Source organism: Ceratotherium simum, chromosome 8 (assembly GCF_057802395.1).
Source record: "Ceratotherium simum simum isolate JZ-2026a chromosome 8, ASM5780239v1, whole genome shotgun sequence".
NCBI classification, from domain to species: domain Eukaryota; kingdom Metazoa; phylum Chordata; class Mammalia; order Perissodactyla; family Rhinocerotidae; genus Ceratotherium; species Ceratotherium simum.
This window is the reverse complement of record NC_141907.1, coordinates 84,947,703-84,967,012: the sequence shown is the minus strand read 5'-3', so window position 1 is coordinate 84,967,012 and position 19,310 is coordinate 84,947,703. Positions and strand designations below refer to the sequence as shown.

Sequence of the window (19,310 nt, the reverse complement as noted above, 5' to 3'; positions counted from 1 at the left end):
AACTGAGTTACAGAGAGTTTAGAGTCATTTGGTCAAGATTACACGGCTTTTATATGGTAGAGCCGGGTTGAAAATTAGGCTGTCTCACCTTCAGAACCCATGTTCTCTTTTACATTCTGTATTTACATATACAAAGAATAGAAATCACCAACCAGAGCTTATCAATATAATTAGCTATTTTGTGAATAACACTAATTTCAGCAATTATTTTTGCTGGAGTATGTTTATATTTCTATGAGTCTGTTTAACTTTCATCCAGTTTGCACTTTATGTTCAAAAGTAAATTCAGCAAATGCTTTCTATACTAACATTTGCTAATAGAATAGCATAGTAAAAGCATAGATTCTGCAGTCAACCCAGCCTGGGCTCAAATCCCAGCTCCGTAATTTTTGAGCTATGTTGGGCACATGACTATGTCTTTCTGCCTCTGTTTTCTCATTTAAAATAGTACCTTTCTTATAGGGTTGCTATAAGGATTAAATAACTTACTATTTGTAAAGCATTGCGAACATTCTCTGGCATGTAGTTAGGTACCATATGTGTCTGTTAAATAAAAGTGTCTAACGTACATAATTCTCGGTACAGGAGGTGAGGCTTCAGAAAAAGCAAATCCCCTACTCTGTGCAGGTTAATTACTGATATTCAAAAGTGTTTTTAACCGTAATTCCCAAATTACTGTATCTCGGGAGCCAGGAGGTGAACAAGGAAGTGGGAAGCAGGAAGTGAGAGAATTCTAAGGTCCACACTGCAAACTCATAAAATGGAAAAATCAACAGTTGTAAGTTACAAGATCAGAAAGGCACCAGATATTTGGACAGAGGACCCAATAAAGAAAGAAATACCTCTTTGTCTTAGGAATTGAAATGGGCTGGAGTGGGTGGGGTGGGGTGGGAGAAGATATAGAAAAGTTTCTGGAGAATTAGAGAAACTAGTAGAGTACTTGTTCTTACTATTCTAAGATGTTTAAGTTGACAATATATTCCTTTACTTGGTGTAATATCTTAATTGTTCTATTTTAGTGCAGCCGTGTGATCTTTAGCAACTTATTTAATGTGTCTGTGCCTCAGTTACCTCTTCTGTAAAGTGGAGATAATAGTAGTCCCTACCTTATAGAATTGTTGGGGGTATCAAATGACTTAATATATGCAAGGGCCTGGACCAGGGCCTGGCACAGAGTAGGAAGAGTATGACTTCCCTCTTCTTACTCATGTGTTCATAGGTTCACTCCATCCCCTGGCCCCTGTGTAAGCCTATTTTTTTTCCCATAAAGAGATGATTTTTTAAATAATGAAATGTACTAGATTCTTGACATAACTGTTCGCTTAATATGGAGTCAATTCTGAGCTCATTCAAGGGAATGAAAAACTGAAATGAAAGTAATCCAAAGTAGTCATGATACAAGGATTTTATGAACACGTTTACGCTGATGTTTCAGTGGGCAGAAAAATAGTCTCCTTTATGAGAGACCTCACATTTTGTGATTTTGAAATTGCCTTTCAGGAGCTTTATAAACTCATATTGATGAGTACAGCGAACTGATGGTCAATGAAATTCTCTAGGAGATAAATTAATTAAGTTGCCTCATTTTTTTTGAGGAGATCACAGATGCTGTTTAATTCAAATAATAGGTAAGAATAATAGAATTTTACTTGTAGCATCCCTGGAGATCACATTGTCCACTCTGTAATGCAACCGAGGTATAGGTCAAGCTCCAGGGAGGTTCAGTGCCGTCCTCGAGGTAGAGGACCTGAGGAGGGAGCAGAGCCCAGGCTCCCACCCCTGGTTTGTTGTCCATTCACTGTGTAACAATGAGCTAAATGGAGTAAAATTTATTTGATGGTCTACTTAGTAATTTATGTTTTTTGAAAATAACATTTATTGAAGACTTACTATATTCCAGGAACTACATTAACTGGTTTTATTTTTTTCTTGTAAAAACTATGAAATAGGAGGATGAAATGAGTTAAGATAGGTGAAATTTTTAGAAGAATCTTAGCACATAGTGGGCATTCAATAAATATTAGCTATTGTTAACAAATATTCCTTGGAAATTTATTAAAATCTTTTCAAGTTCACTATGAAGCAAAGAGAAAGAATCCTCTCTGAAACAGATCATTAGAGGGAGTCCTATGTGTACATGGAGAGGTCCAAGGAATATTTTTATACTAATTCAATCTTTGGTGTCCAAGTTGAGTGGACGCATGGATCTTCTTTTTCTGAATCATGTCCTAACAATACAAGAAGGGGAGACTATGCAGTGTACTTGGACTGTGATGACTCACTCCCACAGTTCCCCAAGTGGTTCTGATAAATATGCACAATAGTAGGGAAGGTTAGAAAGATTGAGTAAGCAAATTAATTGGTATATTTTTGACAGAGTTCTGGGCTGCAACTTGAATTAAGGTATTCATTAATTCATTCATCAAGGAATATGTGCTATTTGCTGGGCAATAGTCTAGGCACTGAGGATGAATAAAACATAGCCTCTCTCTTGAAAATCTCATAGTTTGTGTGGTATAGACAAATATATAAGTGATAAAATTACTGTAGCACACAAGAAATGGTAAGCGACCCAATTACCTTCAAACAAATTGCTACGGGAAGGCTTCATGGAGGAGGTCAGTGAGTTGCTTGGAGAGCCATGTGTGAGTTCCTTGGGCAGTGAAGATATGAAGATATTTCCAGATAAGGAACCACAAGTGCAAAGGTAACTCTGTATTTGGAAAACTCTGTGTCTGCGTAAAGGCCATGTTGAGAAAGGGGTAAATAACACTGGAGAGCTGTCCGTTTATGAAGGACAGTTTCAAATAGGGGCATGAGATGATCAGAATTATATTTTAGGATAATAAGTCTGGTGGCCAAGCTGTTGTAATGTATCAGATGATGAGCCTGAGAGTCGAGGCACAGGCAATGGGTTGGAGACACTGGAGTGAGCAATATCTCAAGCAGAATTGATAGAGTTTGGTCACCAATTGTCTTTGGAACTGACTCTGTCTCAAGAGTGAGAAATTGAAATTGATCCTGATGTTTCTGCTGTTTCTGTAGATAGTGCACAAGGGTAGTGGAGCAGGATTTCTCAGGGGAAGGTGATGAGTTTAATGTGTGTGTGTGGCTTTGCCTGTATGTGATACTCAAAAACTTCTTTGCATTTTTCTTTTAGTCAACATGTATGTATCCTGTCTACCCAGTGAGATTATAAATACTTGTTGAATGAGTGAATGCATGTAGGCTGGTGATGGGATGGAGGCTGTTTGGGTTAAGGGAAACTACACATAGGTATACCATGGCGGAAGACGTGGGGTTGAGAACTTTCCTTAAGTGGAAAGTCTGAGGGGGGTAGGTAGTATTGTTTTAGGTGATAAGGTAATAAATGGGAATGAGGTAGATCTTTGTAGGTCCAATGAGATGACTTCGTAGGGCATGGTTAGGAGTCTGGGACTCATAGGAAAGTGTCTAGAGATGATAAAGTTGTGGTCAGTGCTCTCATGATTCTTGTGGTCACATAGTAACATTTATTGTCTGTGCTTTTCATTGGGTACTTAGCACAGGCTACCTTGCAGTGCCTTGTGTAGGTGTTGGCTGCACATTTCCCAGTTCTCCAAACAAAAGATCCAAGCTCCTTGTTGGCAGACTCCTTGTTGTGCACGGTTTGGTCCACATCCTGGGCTCCATAAACATTTGCTAAGGTTATTTATTTGTAGATAGAATTGCTTGAACTAGAACAATGGCAAGCACTCTTGTATTCATGGAGCACAATATAAAGTGTTTACAGTTTTGTTGAGTCCCTTGGGCTTTTTAAAAACTAGATGACCTCTACAGGAGTCATGAAGCATATTGCTAAGAAATATGGGCCCTGGAGTCAGACTATCTGGGTTCAAAGTTCCGCTTTCTATCCACATGACTTGGGCAGCTCATTTGAACTCCATATGCTTTGGTTTCCTCAGCTGTGTGAAGGAGGTGATAGTAGTACTTACCTCAGAGGGTTTTGTGAGGGTCAAATGAATTATTGCATGTTAGTTGCTTAGCACAGTGCCTGGCTCATGGCCCACACTTGCTAGGCGTTAGGTTATATGGTACTTTGCTGATGGTGTCAGTGAGCAAAGTGGCCCAACATCTAAGAATGATTTCTGGGCATTTTAAAGAAGTGCCAATACAGGGGCAGCTTTCTAATCTTTCACATTGTCCTTTGTGCACAAGGTGTGGGGCCACAGGCAAAGCCATGCATTGTACAGCTGCGGGGGCCAGTCTGCATGTCAGCCTGCGCTGCCGTCCGGGACTGTCCAGTGTTCACACAGTGTGTTTCACTCGCTTTCCCATTGTGTCTTTACACCAACCCCTCTAGGATAACAAGGGGGAAGTTGAGGCCCAAAGGCAATTGGTCACACGTGCCCTTAGTGGTAGAGCTTAGGGTAACATTTGTTCATTTCATTCTAGGCAATGAATTATTACGCACCTTTTGGGTGCCCGATCCTGGGGATAGAGAGATGAGAGATGCACCACCTCCTTCTGTCACCAGGGTCTCCACTATGTAGGATATTTTTGCCTTAATCTGGGCCCAGAGGGTGAGCTGGGCAATACAGCCCCTCTTTCCCGCCTGTGTGCTCCTTCCTGAGGGCTCCCTGCCCTGGGCTCCCTGGAGGCCCCAGCAGGGGCTGAGGTGCTGCCTTCCCCAGGAGGTGGTTTCCACAGGCGCCTTCAGATCAGTGGTTATGACAAGCTCTGTGTCAGCAGCTGTGGTCGTCTTGAAGCCGACTCACCCCACCCATTTCCACCCCTGCTCTCCACCCATCATTCCGTACCTTTGCCCTGAAACTCACGCTGCCTCTGTATTCCTCTGAAAGGCTGGGTTTTAAACTAGGCCTTGAGCCGTAGATGAAACCAGTGGCTTGGAGCCTGTGGGCCTCAGATTGTTTGTCACTGTTTTAGATGTTCTCCAAATTCCCTGCAAGCTGTAAAATTCTTTGATCCCAATGTGATGATTTAGGACTGACGAAAGTATAGGCAGTGTTACTTTTAATATTTATTATGCTATACTTATGTTCTTGGTTTTCTATATAATTTTCATTGAGACTATTTTCTTGTTTTAAAGAAGATATCTATTTCAAGCTTTTAAAGAAGAAATTTGTTTCAAGTGTAAGACTTCATTTGGCTCCTTTGATTAATTTCTACTCTTTCCCCTCTGATCCAGTTTGGGGATATGGATTCCTGTCAGTGACAATTATTAACCTGGCATCGCTCCTCGGCATGATTTTGACTCCACTGATAAAGAAATCTTATTTCCCTAAGATTTTGACCTATTTTGTGGGGCTGGCTATCGGAACTCTGTTTTCAAATGCAATTTTCCAACTTATTCCAGAGGTAAGGATGTTGACTATTTGTTCTTGTGAATAATTGTTTCTTTTAAATGTTTTAAGCCTCCATAATTCTCACAGCATTTTATGGTCTGGTTTATGGTGTTTTGGGTAAGAGAAAGCTGAATCACAGCAAATGAGAAAGCTTGCCCCGAGCTGCGGCGGTTGTCAGTGTGGGAGATGAGATCAGAGTTCTGGGAGGCCAGCCACCAGGCCGCACTCAGATGGCTCTGCTACGCCTGCGAGGGCCTTCACACTTTATTCTGTCTCACATTTGGCAAATTTAATTTTTCTACACATTTTTAGTATTTATATTTTTTTTCTAAAGAGCATGCAATATCAAATTTACTGAAGATATACCACAGAATTCCCTCATATTTACTACAGTGATAAAAGACTAGAGGATAAATTAGAGGCTGGTTGGCAAACCTTTTCATTTTTTTTGACTGTGAAAAAAAAGTCAATTGAGGACCAATAGATAAACAGCAGCTTCTTTTTTTCCTTTGATAAAATGTGTTATTGATCTGACATTGACTATAGTGAGCTATTCAATTAATCAACAAATAATATATATGTTTTATTTCAAATCTATATTGTGGCCATATAAGGAAGAGAGACAGAGGGCGGAAAATAAGTGAGAGGAAAAGAGAAGGGGAAGAGAAAGAGACGTTCTTAGGAGGGAGCCACAGAGGAGAAGTAGAGAAATGCATGCACACGTGGGCTGTGTCCCCTCCAGGCACAAAGGAGGAGGGAGGGGCAAGACCCCAACAAAGAAGGAGTACTGCTCTCATCTCATAACTTCTAGAAAATTATAACTAAAGCTTCTTTTAGTTTTCACAGGTATATATGAAAATGGGGATATAACTTCTTAGAGTCTTAGATTTATGATTATAATTATTATTGCTACTGTATCTAGAAAGGACCTAGGAGAACATCTACTTCAAACTCTCGATTGTAGAGATGAAAAAAATTAAAATCCAGGGGGATTAAATGAGTTGATTATAGCCATACAAGCAGCCAGTGACAAAGCTAGGATGACAATACAGATTTTCTGATTAAAAAATTATTACATGTAATATTATACATGTAATACATTTAATATAATATAATATTATATATGTATCTATTCAGTCATCTGATTTGTGGGTCAAATTAAATTAGACAAACTGATATTGTATGTGGACTGGAGATTCCACATTTATGATTTTGAGGTTTTCTATTTTATTGAAAATGTAGTAATACATAAGACATGTCTATCAGGAAAATGAGAAACTTTTTCAACAGCATTTATGGATATTCTTTTGCTTTTCTGTGATAATTAGAGAACTATGGATGTGATCAGAGAATTATGTAAACACTAAAGAATCTGTCTTTGTAATAATACCTCAAAGTTACATAGACAGTTATTTCTTTTTTTTGGCAAAATTCTTCCCTTTTGCTATTTCATAACCTTTGTGTTAGTATGTACAGTCGCTATTTTTATGCCATTTTTGCACTGTAAAATAGGCACAGAGAAGTCACTCAAATGAAGATGTGGCCATGAGGTCTCCCCTAGAGACAGACGCAGAACAAGAACCCAGGAACCCTCTGTTCTAGACTGCTGTTCAGAGGGGAGGTTTGCAATGTGTAGAATGGTGTAACACTGTGGCTTTTCACATATTACTTTCTCCTCCTATTTATTTATTTTAAGTTTCTGTTTCTTGTCTGTTAGGAACATCTTGACACTTTATAATTTCAAACTCCAGCTCTTGCCCTATGTCCTTTAAACAATGAATTATTTCATTCTTATCATTGTGTGTGTGTGTGTGTGTGTGTGTGTGTGTGAGCGAGCCTAGTATCTTAAATCTTCTTTATTCTTGGGCCCAGGGCTTGATTTATTTATCTCTTTAGGACTCATCAGGATGCTCTAGGTTCAAGAGGATCTCTCTTGGGAAAGCAGTAATCTAATGGCCTGCCTTATTTGCCTTAAAAATTTGACTCTGGATATGGTGGGCAGATATATTACTTTTAGAGAAAATGGATAATCAATGTCTCATTTATCTTCATTACCTAGATCTGATATTATCTTATAAATGTGGAAATCAATGCTGCTGCTTTACTACTCAAAGTTTACTCTTTCAAGGTAAATATTGCTGATGGTGTTATAGCTAGGAAACTATAAGATATTCTGGGGGCTTCATTTAATAGAATCTCCTCTGGTTGTAAAACTTCTATGCCATCTCTTTCAGTTTGGTTGCTCAAATTCAGAGTTTTTGTTTTGTGATTTTGGCAGGTAAGTTCCCGGTATTACTTGAATGTGAAGATGGATTTAGAACTTTGGTGAAAATTGTGTACTGAGAAATTTTGGTATTAGTTTCTAGAAATCGAGTTAAAATTATTTGGTTTTACCTGAATTGCCTTTTTTCTCTCTCTCAGGCATTTGGATTCAATCCCAAAATTGACAACTATGTTGAGAAAGCAGTTGCTGTGTTTGGTGGATTTTACATACTTTTCTTTGTTGAAAGAATGCTCAAGATGTTGTTAAAGACATATGGTCAGGTAAATGGACTTTATTTAAAACGTCTGATATGTTACCCACTAAACATACTTTATATAGGTGAATAAAGACAGGAATTTGTTCTTAGAATTATGTGAACAGTCCAATTATTAGGCTTATGAATGTGAGAAGAAAGAAGAGAGTCGATATATTGATAAGTATAAGAGAAACACTTGATTAATATTGCAGAATTTGTAATAAGTGCTAACAATTTAACATTGAATAACAGATGTGCATAACTTGTATTCCATTCATATTCATCAAAATAAGAAGATATTTGTACCCTAACATGAAAAAACAGAAACAAAAGAATCTAATAAATGAGGATAGATTTAAAGGGAGAGAAATTTTATAAATCTAAAAAGATTACATTACACATAGAATAGACATAAGATTTTTTTCTTATAAATTAAAAGCACTAAGCTCTCTATTTTCTTGTCTGTATGAGCCATATTTTTTCCTTCTTACAACCTCTTCATTTTGTTATTGTTCCATGTAGAATGATCATACCCACTTTGGAAATGATGACTTTGGTCCTTCTCAAGAAAAAACTCATCAACCTAAAGCATTACCTGCCATCAGCGGTGTGACTTGCTATGCAAATCCAGCTGTCACTGAGCCTAATGGACACATCCATTTTGATAATGTCAGTGTGGTCTCTCTACAGGTGTGTGGTTCCATTTTCTCTTTACTAGACTGTGTGCCTCGTACTATGTGAAGACTGCTGTGAATGCAGCCAGTTCAGTATTTTGTACATTTAAATGTGTCAGACTTGTTCTTGTATATGTGGGATAAGTGGAATGTAAGTCTGCATTCTTTTTCCACTTTCCCTCTATTTGTTTACTGCAGACTAGTGAGTTAAGCAAAAAATGGTGGGTTACTGAGTCTGAAGTTTCACTATTCTCTAAGATTGTTTAACTATATAAGAATCACTTAGACTTATACAATAATATGTAGCAAGATTAATTCAGAGCATTTCTCTTATTTTGCAATTCTTTCAAGATCCAGAAGCAAAGAACCACTTTGAGTGATTTTGAAACTGCAAGAAGAAAGAATATTTGTGAGCTATTAAAATTGTGTTCATTAATTAATTGAATTAGAATTTTTATTCTCATTTTCTAAATATTAATAGTTATCATTTCTTGAGCATGTATTACTTGCAAGGTAATATGCTAGGCACTTAATTGTTTTATTTCGTTTACTTTTTATAACAACTTTTCAAAGTAGGGATTATTTTCTACATATTAGAACTATTTTGGTTTCAAGTGATGGAAATCAAACCCAAATTATGGATGCAAACAGCAGAATTAATTGGAAAGATAGTGGGCTAATGGAACAGCCAGCTACAGGAAGAACAGGAACCTGGGACCAACAGAACCGTTAGCCCCCCTTTCCTCCCTGCGTCTTAGCGTCATTCTTTTCTTTCACTGTGGTCCAGCTCTTTCATAAGTGGGAAACAGCCACTAGCAACTCCTGAGATTTATGTCTTATAATTTCAGCTACTAGAAGGAAATTGACTTGACCCTAGTCCTAAATCCAGAATTCCTGGCACGTGTCTCTGGTCCAGCTTGAATTAGATATCCACTTCTAGACTAATCTAAGTGCTTAGAGGGTTGGTCCCTTGTATGGCCCCTAAGGAATACGGATGCAGCAGAGGAGTGGTTATTAAAAAGTGATGCTGGGATGATAGTGTCATTGGTGTCCACAGCGTTTCTCATTTGACAGATTAAGAAAGTGGAGCTTTAGATGTTAAATAACCTTTCCATGGTCACTCAGCTCGTAAATGATGGATCCACAAGCTACAAAGTTAAACACAATATAAAAGGGGACAGTTAAAAATAAAATCAAAAGGAAAGCCAGCTAAGAAAAAAAAAAAAGCAGAAAAAAGATATCTGGAGGAGGTTATTATGGAAAATGACCCAAGTTTCTTTCTGGAAAGAGAATATGACTGGTTGTATCCTTCTCCCCACTGATTCAGGAGAATCTCAAGTGTGTTTGAGGAGGCAGGTTTTTTTTTTTTTTTAATTGTGAAATTTTTGTTGTACATTATTGGTTGTCCAGTCACCCTATAAATGTATCCCTCCACCCCTTGTGCTCACCCCCCACCCCCCTTGTCCCTGGTAACCACCAAACAGTTCTATCTGTCCGTGTGTTGGTTTATCTTCTACATATGAGTGAAATCATGCACTGTTTGTCTTTCTCTTTCTGGCTTATTTCGCTTAACATAATACCCTCCAGGTCCGTCCATGTTGTTGCAAATGGGACGATTTTGTCTTTTTTTATAGCCTAGTAGTACTCCATTGTGTATATATATATATATATATATATATATATATATATATATATACACCACGTTGTCTTTTCCCAGTCGTCAGTTGAGGGCCACTTAGATTGCTTCCATGTCTTGGCTGTAGTGAATAATGCTGCGATGAACGTGGGGGTGCATAAGCCTCTTTGGATTGTTGATTTCAGGTTCCTTGGGTAGATGCCCAGTAGTGGGATAGCTGGATCATAAGGTATTTCTAATTTTAATTTTTTGAGGAATCTCCATACTGTTTTTCATAGAGGCTGCACCAGTTTGCACTCCCACCAGCAGTGGATTAGGGTTCCCGTTTCTCCACAGCCTCTCCAGCGTTTGCTGTTTTTTGTCTTGGTGATTATAGCCATTCTAATGGGTGTAAGATGATATCTTAGTGTGGTTTTGATTTGCATTTCCCTGATGATTAGTGATGTTGAGCATCTTTTCATGTGCCTATTGGCCATCTGTATATCTTCTTTGGAGAAGTGTCTGTTCATTTCCTCTGCCCATTTTTTGATCGGGTTGTTTGTTTTTCTGTTGTTCAGTTGCGTGAATTCTTTATATATTATGGAGATTAATCCCTTGTCGGATATACAGTTTGCAAATATTCTTTCCCAGCTGGTGGGTTGCCTGTTAATTTTGATCCTGGTTTCATTTGCCTTGTAGAAGTTCTTTAATCTGATCAAGTCCCACTTGTTTATTTTTTCTTTTGTTTCCCTTGTCAGAGTAGACATGGAATTCGAAAAGATCCCTTTATGGCTGATGACGAATAGTGTACTACCTATATTTTTCTCCAAGAGTTTTATAGTTTCAGGTCTCACCTGCAGGTCTTTGATCCATTTTGAGTTAATTTTTGTATATGGTGAGAGAAGATGGTCTACTTTCATTCTTTTGCAAGTGGCTGTCCAGTTTTCCCAGCACCATTTATTGAAGAAACTTTCCTTTCTCCATTGTGTGTTCTTAGCTCCTTTGTCAAAGATTAGCTGCCTGTAGATGTGAGGTTTTATTTCTGGGCTTTCAATTGTCTTCCATTGATCTGTGTGTCTGTTTTTGTACCAGTAACATGCTGTTTTAATTATTGTTGCTTTGTAGTATGTTTTGAAGTCAGGAATTGTGATGCCTCCAGCTTTGTTCTTTTTTCTCAGGATTGCTTTAGCTATTCGTGGTCTTTTCTTGCCCCATATGAATTTTAGTATTCTTTGTTCTATTTCCATGAAGAATGTCCTTGGGATTCTGATTGGGATTGCATTGAATCTGTAGATTGGTTTAGGTAGTATGGACATTTTAACTATGTTTATTCTTCCAATCCAAGTGCATGGAATAGTTTTCCATTTCTTTGTGTCATCATCGATTTCTTTCAATAAGGTCTTAGAGTTCTCGTTGTATAGGTCTTTCACTTCCTTGGTTAAATTTATTCCTAGATATTTTATTCTGTTTGTTGCAATTGTAAATGGGATTGTCTTCTTGAGTTCTCTTTCTGTTAGTTCGTTGTTGGTATATAGAAATGCAACTGATTTCTGTAAGTTGCTTTTGTATCCTGCAACTTTGCTGTAGTTGTTGATTATTTCTAATAGTTTTCCAATGGATCCTTTGGGTTTTTTATATATAAGATCATGTCATCTGCAAATAGCGAGAGTTTCACTTCTTTGTTGCCTATTTGGGTTCCTTTTATTCCTTTTTCTTGCCTAATTGCTCTGGTCAGAACCTCCAGTACTGTGTTGAATAAGAGTGGCGAGAGTGGGTGCCCTTGTCTTGTTTCTGTTTTTAGGGAGATGGCTTTTGGTTTTTCCCCATTGAGTACGATGTTGGCTGTGGGTTTGTCAATATATGTCCTTTATTATGTTAAGGTACTTAACTTCTATACCCATTTCTTGAGAGTTTTTATCATAAATGGATGTTGGATCTTGTCAAATGCCTTCTCTGCAACTATTGAGATGATCATATGGTTTTTATTCCTCGTTTTGTTAATGTGGTGTATCACATTGATTGATTTGCAGATGTTGAACCATCCCTGTGTCCCTGGTATAAGTCCCACTTGATCATGGTGTATGATCTTTTTAATGTATTGCTGTATTTGGTTTGCCAATATTTTGTTGAGGACTTTTGCGTCTGTGTTCAGGGATGTTGGTCTGTAGTTTTCCTTCTTAGTATGTCTTTGTCTGGCTTTGGTATCAGGGTGATGTTGGCCTCATAAAATGTGTTAGGAAGTATTCCATCTTCCTCTATTTTTTGGAATAGTTTGAGAAGGATAGGTATTAAATCTTCTCTGAATGTTTGGTAAAATTCTCCAGAGAAGCCATCTGGTCCTGGACTTTTATTTTTTGGAAGGTTTTTGATTACTGTTTCAATCTCTTTACTTGTGATTGGTCTATTCAGGTTCTCTATTTATTCTTGATTCAGTTTTGGGAGGTTGTATGAGTCTAAGAATTTATCCATTTCTTCTAGATTGTCCAATTTGTTGGCATATAGTTTTTCATAGTATTCTCTTATAGTCTTTTGTGTTTCTGTTGTGGTATCTGTTGTAATTTATCCTTTTTCATTTCTAATTTTATTTATTTGAGCCTTCTCTCTTTTTTTCTCGGTGAGTCTGGCTAAGGGTTTGTCAATTTTGTTTATCTTCTCAAAGAACCAGCTTTTTGTTTCATTGATCCTTTCTAGTGTTTTTTTGATTTAAATTTGATTTACCTGCTCTGATTTTTATTATTTCCCTCCTTCTGTTGATTTTGGGCTTTGTTTGTTCTTCTTTTTCTAATTCTGTTAGGCGTAGTTTGAGGTTGCTTATTTGGGCTTTTTTTTGTTTGTTAAGGTGGGCCTGTATTGCTATGAGTTTCCCTTTCAGGACTGCTTTTGCTGCATCCCATATGAGTTGATATGGTGTATTTTCATTTTCATTTGTTTCCAGATGTGATGTGATTTCTCCTTTAATTTCATCGATGATCTGTTGGTTGTTTAGTAGCATGTTGTTGAGTCTCCACAGCTTTGTCACTTTCCCAGTTTTTTTCTTGTAGTTGATTTCTAGCTTCATGGCGTTATGGTCAGAAAATATGCTTTTTATGATTCCAATCTTCTTAAATTTATATAAGCATGCCTTGTTTCCCAACGTATGGTCTATTATTGAGAATGTTCCATGCGCGCTTGAGAAGATGTGTAATCTGCTGTGTTTGGATGGAGTGCTCTCTATATATCTATTAAGTCCATCTCATCAAGTTTTTCATTTAAGTCCATTATTTCCTTGTTGATTTTCTGTCTGGATGATCTATCCATTGATGAAAGTGGGGTGTTAAGATCTCCTACTATTATTGTGTTGTTGTTAATATCTCCTTTTAGGTTTGTTAATAGTTGCTTTATGTACCTAGGTGCTCCTGTGTTGGGTGCATATATAAAAGTGATATATCTTCTTGGTGGAATGTCCCTTTTATCATTATATATTGCCCCTCTTTGTCTCTCATTACCTGTTTTATCTTGAAGTGAACTTTGTCTGATATAAGTACGGCAACATCTCCTTTCTTTTGTTTGCCCTTAGCTTGGAGTATTGTCTTCCATCCTTTCACTCTGAGCCTGTGTTTGTCTTTAGAGCTGAGATGTGTTTCCTGGATGCAGCATATTGTTGGGTCTTGTTTTTTAATCCATCCCACCACTCTGTGTCTTTTGATTGGAGAGTTCAGTCCATTTACATTTAGGGTAATTATTGATATATGAGGGCTTATTGTTGCTATTTTATCGCTCTTTTTCTGGTTCTTTTGCATTTCTTTTGTTTCTCGTCCCGTGTGTTTTGGACTACCAGTTTGGTTTGGTAGTTGTGTATGGGGGTTCTCTTAGTTGTCTCTGTCTTTATTATACGTAATTCTGTTCTGATTATTTGGTTAGTGGTTACCATGATGTTTGTGTAAAAAAATCTTTGTCCACTTTTTGATGGCCTCTTATTCCCTTAGGCTAAGTCGATTCGATCCCTTTTCTCTTCCTCTCTAAGTTATTGTTGTCACATCTTATTCCTTCTTGTGTTTTGAGATTGTGTTTAACACGATGAGGTTATATTTATTTTTGGTGCTTACCTTCCCTTGATCGTTGGTTTTATAATTAAGTGTTTGCTAATCTATTGTGATAGAGAGCTGCAGTTTTTCTGGGTTTGTCAATCTATTTTCCTCCTCGTTCAAAACTTTGAATCCCTTTTCTCTTTTTTTCTCAGGCATGAGGGCCTTCTTGAGCACTTCTTGTAGTGGGGGTCTTGTGGCAATGAACTCCCTTAGCTTTTGTTTATCTGGGATAGTTATTATTTCTCCATCATATCTGAAGGATATTTTTGCTGGATAGAGTATTCTTGGCTGAAAGTTTTTGTCCTTCAGAATTTTGAATATATCTTTCCACTCCCTCCTAGCCTGTAAAGTTTCTGTTGAGAAATCAGCTGAGAGCCTGATAGGAAATCCTTTGTACATTTTTTTTTTAATCTAGCTGCCCTTAATATTTTTTCTTCGTCTTTGACTTTTGCCAGTTTTACTACTATATGCCTCGGAGAGGGTCTTTTCACGTTGATATATTTAGGAGATCTATTTATTTCATTCACTGGTATTTCTAGCTCCTTCCCCAGGTTTGGGAAGTTCTCAGCTATTGCTTCTTTGAACAAGTTCTCTGCTCCTTTTTCCCTCACTTCTCCCTCTGGAATACCTATAATCCTTATGTTGGATTTCCTAATTGAGTTGGATATTTCTTGGAGAGTTTCTTCATTTCTTTTTAGTCTTAGTTCTCTTTCCTCCTCCATCTGGAGCATTTCTGCATTGCTGTCCTCAATATTACTAATTCTTTCCTCCATATTGTCAGCCCTGGTGCTTAAGGCTTCCAGATTTGTCTTTACCTCCTCTGTTGTGTTTTTCATCTCTAAAATTTCTGATTGGTTTTTCTTTATAGTTTCAATCTCTTTTGTGAAGAAACTCCTGATTTCATTGAATTGTCTATCTGTGTTTTCTTGTATTTCATTAAGCTTTTTTATGATGGCTATTTTGAGATCTCTGTCATTAAGGTGATACATTTCTGTGTTGACTTCTGGGCGCTTGTCATTTTCCTTTTGGTCTGGAGATTTCATATATTTTTGGATAGTGCCTGTCGGTGTTGGTTTATTTTTCCTCATAGCGAAAATACATGGTGGCAGTTTCCTCTTGCTGCTGCTGTGTGGGGGTCAAGGGCTGTGTATTCCGGCCCACCTCGATCCGCGGACACTCTGGTCTGCCCCCAGCTGAGCTGAAGTGTGGCTGAGCTGAAGCATGGGTGATCCGAAGTGCAGCTGAGCGGAGGCTGCTGGGGGTGAAGCATGGGAACAGCTGGGACTGGAGTGCAGCTAGGCCAGAGAAGCTGCAGCTGGAGCACCACTGGGCTGAAGAAGCTGGAACTGGAGTGTGGCTGGGTCGAAGTTGCTGGCTCCAAGTCAGCTGGACCCTGAGCACAGCCAAGCTGAAGCAGCTGGAGCCTGGGGGGGGTGTTGAGCCAAAGGAGCTGGGGGCAAGGCATGGTCGAGCTGATGCAGCTGGGGCTGGGGCACAGTCAAGCCAAAGGGGCTGGGGCTGTGGCACGGTGGAGCCGGGGTAGCTGGGGCCGTGGTGCAGTCCAGCTGGAGCAGCTGGGGCTGTGGCACGGTGGGACCTGAGCTGCCGCCGCCTCTCGTGTGGTGGTGTGGGCATGCCCTGCCGCTGGTGGTGGCGGGGCGCAGTTGCGCTGCCACTGCTGGTGGGACCTGGGTGCCTGGTGGCCGCTGCCCCTGGGGGTGGGGCGGGGTCTCGCTGATGCTGCTAGTGGGGCCCTGGTGCTGGGGGCCCGCCACCCCTGGTGTCTGGGTGCCTGGCGGCTGCTGCCTCTGGGGGCAGGGCCGAGCTGAAGCGCAGCTGTGTCGAGGCTGCAGGGCCGCTGTGCTGAAGCCCCAGGCCGGCGGGCCAGGTTGGGGAGGGGCACTTACATTTGCCTCCCGATCTCAGAGGTCTCTCGCCTTGCTGTGGCTCTCTGCTCTCCTGAGGGGCTAACTTGTCGAAAGTACTCTCGCAACAGTTCCACTCCTTCCATAGGGGGATTCCCCACAGGCTGTGAGGGATCTCGGAGAGCGCTGGTTTTCCCACAGAGAGCCGAGCCCCGCCTCTCTGAGAGCCGCATGGTCTCATTCTCAGGGTTGCAGTCCTTGGGGAAGGAAGGGAGCTCCTCTTACCTCCTTCCACTTACTCTGGGAATTCCAGCACCTCAGTCCTCGGTGTACAGCTGCCTGGGTGCCTCAGATGTCCCCTGTGTTGTGTGAATAGCTTCTATTGGGATATGAATGTCCTTTTTGTCGTGTCTTAGAGGGGGAGAGTTCAATGGGGGAAGCTCACTCCGCTATGATGCTGACGTCACTCCGAGGAGGCAGTTTTTTTTTTTTTTTTTGTGAAGAAGATAAGCCCTGAGCTAACATCCATGCCAATCCTCCTCTTTTTTCTGAGGAAGACTGGCCCTGGGCTAACATCCGTGACCATCTTCCTCCACTTTATATGGGACGCTGCCACAGCATGGCTTGACAAGCGGTGTGTCGGTGTGTGCTGGGGATCCGAACCCGGGCCGCCAGCAGCGGAGCACGTGCACTTAACCGCTGCACCACGGGGCTGGCCCAAGGAGGCAGTTTTATGTGAGCACTAAGCTAAGAGAGAAAATTATTTCATGCAGTGTAATGAATGATGCTTTCAGCCAAGATTTTGCAAAGAATATGGGAATGTTCAAGTAGATAATTTCTTACAGTAATTACAGCTAGCATTTATTAAATGCTTGAGGACTATGCCTAGAACTTTAAATGAATGATCTCATTTATAGCCTTAGTATAGCCTAGGCTTCAAGTACTGTTATAATTAGGAGACTGTGGCTTAGAGAGGGTTAAATAACACACTCAGGGACACATGGCTCCTAAATGGTGAAGCTTGGGTCAGAACCGAGGTCACCTGATGCTGAAGCCTGCACTGTTATATACCTCACTGGATTGCCTTCTTTATGTTACTGCTCTACTAGAATCAAGATGATGACATTAACTCTTAACTTAATAAATATTAATTTTTATAGGGAGAAGAAGATAATTTGGCCCAAGGGCATTGCTTTCTGAGGATGAATAAATTAAACTGCTCAAAAGTTTGATTTTAGTTTTAAAGTTTTAGGGCTCCTGATTTATGATTCACTATGGCCAGAAGACATGTTTGCAGTAAATATAAGCATCACGACAAAGATGGGGTCCTAGACATGATCCTGTTTTGTATAGTTTAGAAATCTCAATCAGAAGGCCATTCTTAGTTTACTTTGGTGGTAGCACTAGTGTACAGGCTGTTATTCATTTATTCAGTAAACATGTACTAAGTCCCTGCTCCTGTCCTGGGCACTGGGGATTCCAAAGCAGACGACTTCCTGTGGAACTTACAGTTTATTCAGCAGGAATAGACAATATAGAAAAGAGTAAAACAAGAAAACACCAGGTAGTGGTAAACACTTTGATGAAAATAAAACATGGTGATATGGGAGTGACATATGGGGGATTCTTTGATGGACTTGTCAAGAAAGGCCCCTTAACAGGTCAGCAGAGAATTGGTTAATGAGAAAGAAGAGCCAGCCTTGCAAGTATCTGGGAAAGAATATCCTAAAAGTTTTGAGAATAATTGAACAGGTCACATGTAAGGGAACTGGAAGCCAAATGGCATTGGGCTTCCTGACCTCGGTGCTGGAAACCAGTGGCTCAATCCCTTCGCTATTCTGAATAGAAACAGCTGTGGAATTGTGAACCTGGGTAAACTATCAATCTGGAGAGAGGGCGGAATGAAGCGAGGATTCTGGAAATAGACTTCTAGGAGTAAGAAGTCCAGCTGAAGGCAGAGAAGGTGGGTGTCAGGACGACAGCCCTGTATCAGGCCTTGAGGTGAGCCACAGAAATATTCCTGACACTAATTTCTTATGGAGGCTATTTTCTGGTCATTTTGGTTGAAGGCATAGTCTTGAATGAAGAGAGATTTAAAAAAATGGAGCAATATACTATTATTTTCTGTTTTCTCTTTATATTACATTAAAAAAATTAAAAGAAGTAGAATTTAAGAAATACTGTAAGTGTCTAGATTATGCTTTAAGAGGCAGTAGGTATTGTAATATAAGTGATAGTGATTTTAATAATAAAATTAAAATATTTTCTAGTATTTTAGATGATAAAAATAACTTAATCTAGATGACCCCATTACAATGATCGAACATGACATGTAAAATTCATGGTTCATTTCTGAGTCCAGGTATTGCCTTAAGAATTTCGTTGATGATTCCTGTTGCTACTACTTGAACACAGTGAAGTTTTTCCAAATTGAAAATAATAAGAAACTAAGAGTTACAATGAGTTAAGAAAAGTAGTCTAATTTGACATTACTATCAATAGAACACAAATTATTTGACAATATAGATTGTAACAGCGTGAGTCTTGATTTTCCTGGAATGTAGGAAGAACAAAAGAAACATTATAGAATAATTAAAATGTATGACTTAGGGATGTCTTTATTGATATTCCTCCAAACAGTTCTGGCCCATCACAGAATACTCAGATATGCAATAACATTTAAGTTTCATTGTCTTTGGTATTTTGTCTATATTCAGTCATATAAAAACCATAGCTTTACACATATTTTTTTTCTGGTTTTGTAGCCATGGAAACATATTTATCACAGTAGGAGGATGGAAGATATTTTATTTAACAATTTTGTTAGGTTTATTGTAACTTTTAAATATTCAGACAAATGATGTGCAATTTCCTTTGTACCCTTGCCCCAAATCCAGTCAATGTGAGGTACTGCACTCCACGTAGCATGTGTTGTGTGTGTGTGCATGCAGGAAATGTTCATGCACATTTTTGGGGAAAGATAGGGTGATAAGGGGATGATAAGAAGGCAGTTATGAGCGAAGAAGGGGAGCACAGAATTCCATTTCTCCAGTTATTCAATTATTGCCACTAGGTGAGGTTTCACATCTCACCCTGTGACGCTTGCTGTGTTCTTTTCTCTCTCTGACTACTGTATAGACACATGAAGAAGCCATTTCAGTATCTATGGGGACAGGTGGGTCTTTTTCCTCTGAGTCTACACCTTTGGAGGACTGTATTTGTTAG

The 19,310-nt window shown here is 39.3% G+C and overlaps 1 protein-coding gene across 1 annotated transcript in view; it reads left to right on the top strand.

Annotated features, from left to right (window-relative positions):
- SLC39A8 (solute carrier family 39 member 8) overlaps window positions 1-19,310 on the top strand; it is an 86,543-nt gene that overhangs the window by 32,772 nt on the left and 34,461 nt on the right. The window contains exons 3-5 of the mRNA XM_004431027.3: window positions 5,189-5,358; window positions 7,767-7,889; window positions 8,387-8,554. Coding sequence (XP_004431084.2) covers window positions 5,189-5,358; window positions 7,767-7,889; window positions 8,387-8,554 — 461 coding nt within the window. The remainder of the gene's footprint in view (window positions 1-5,188; window positions 5,359-7,766; window positions 7,890-8,386; window positions 8,555-19,310) is intronic.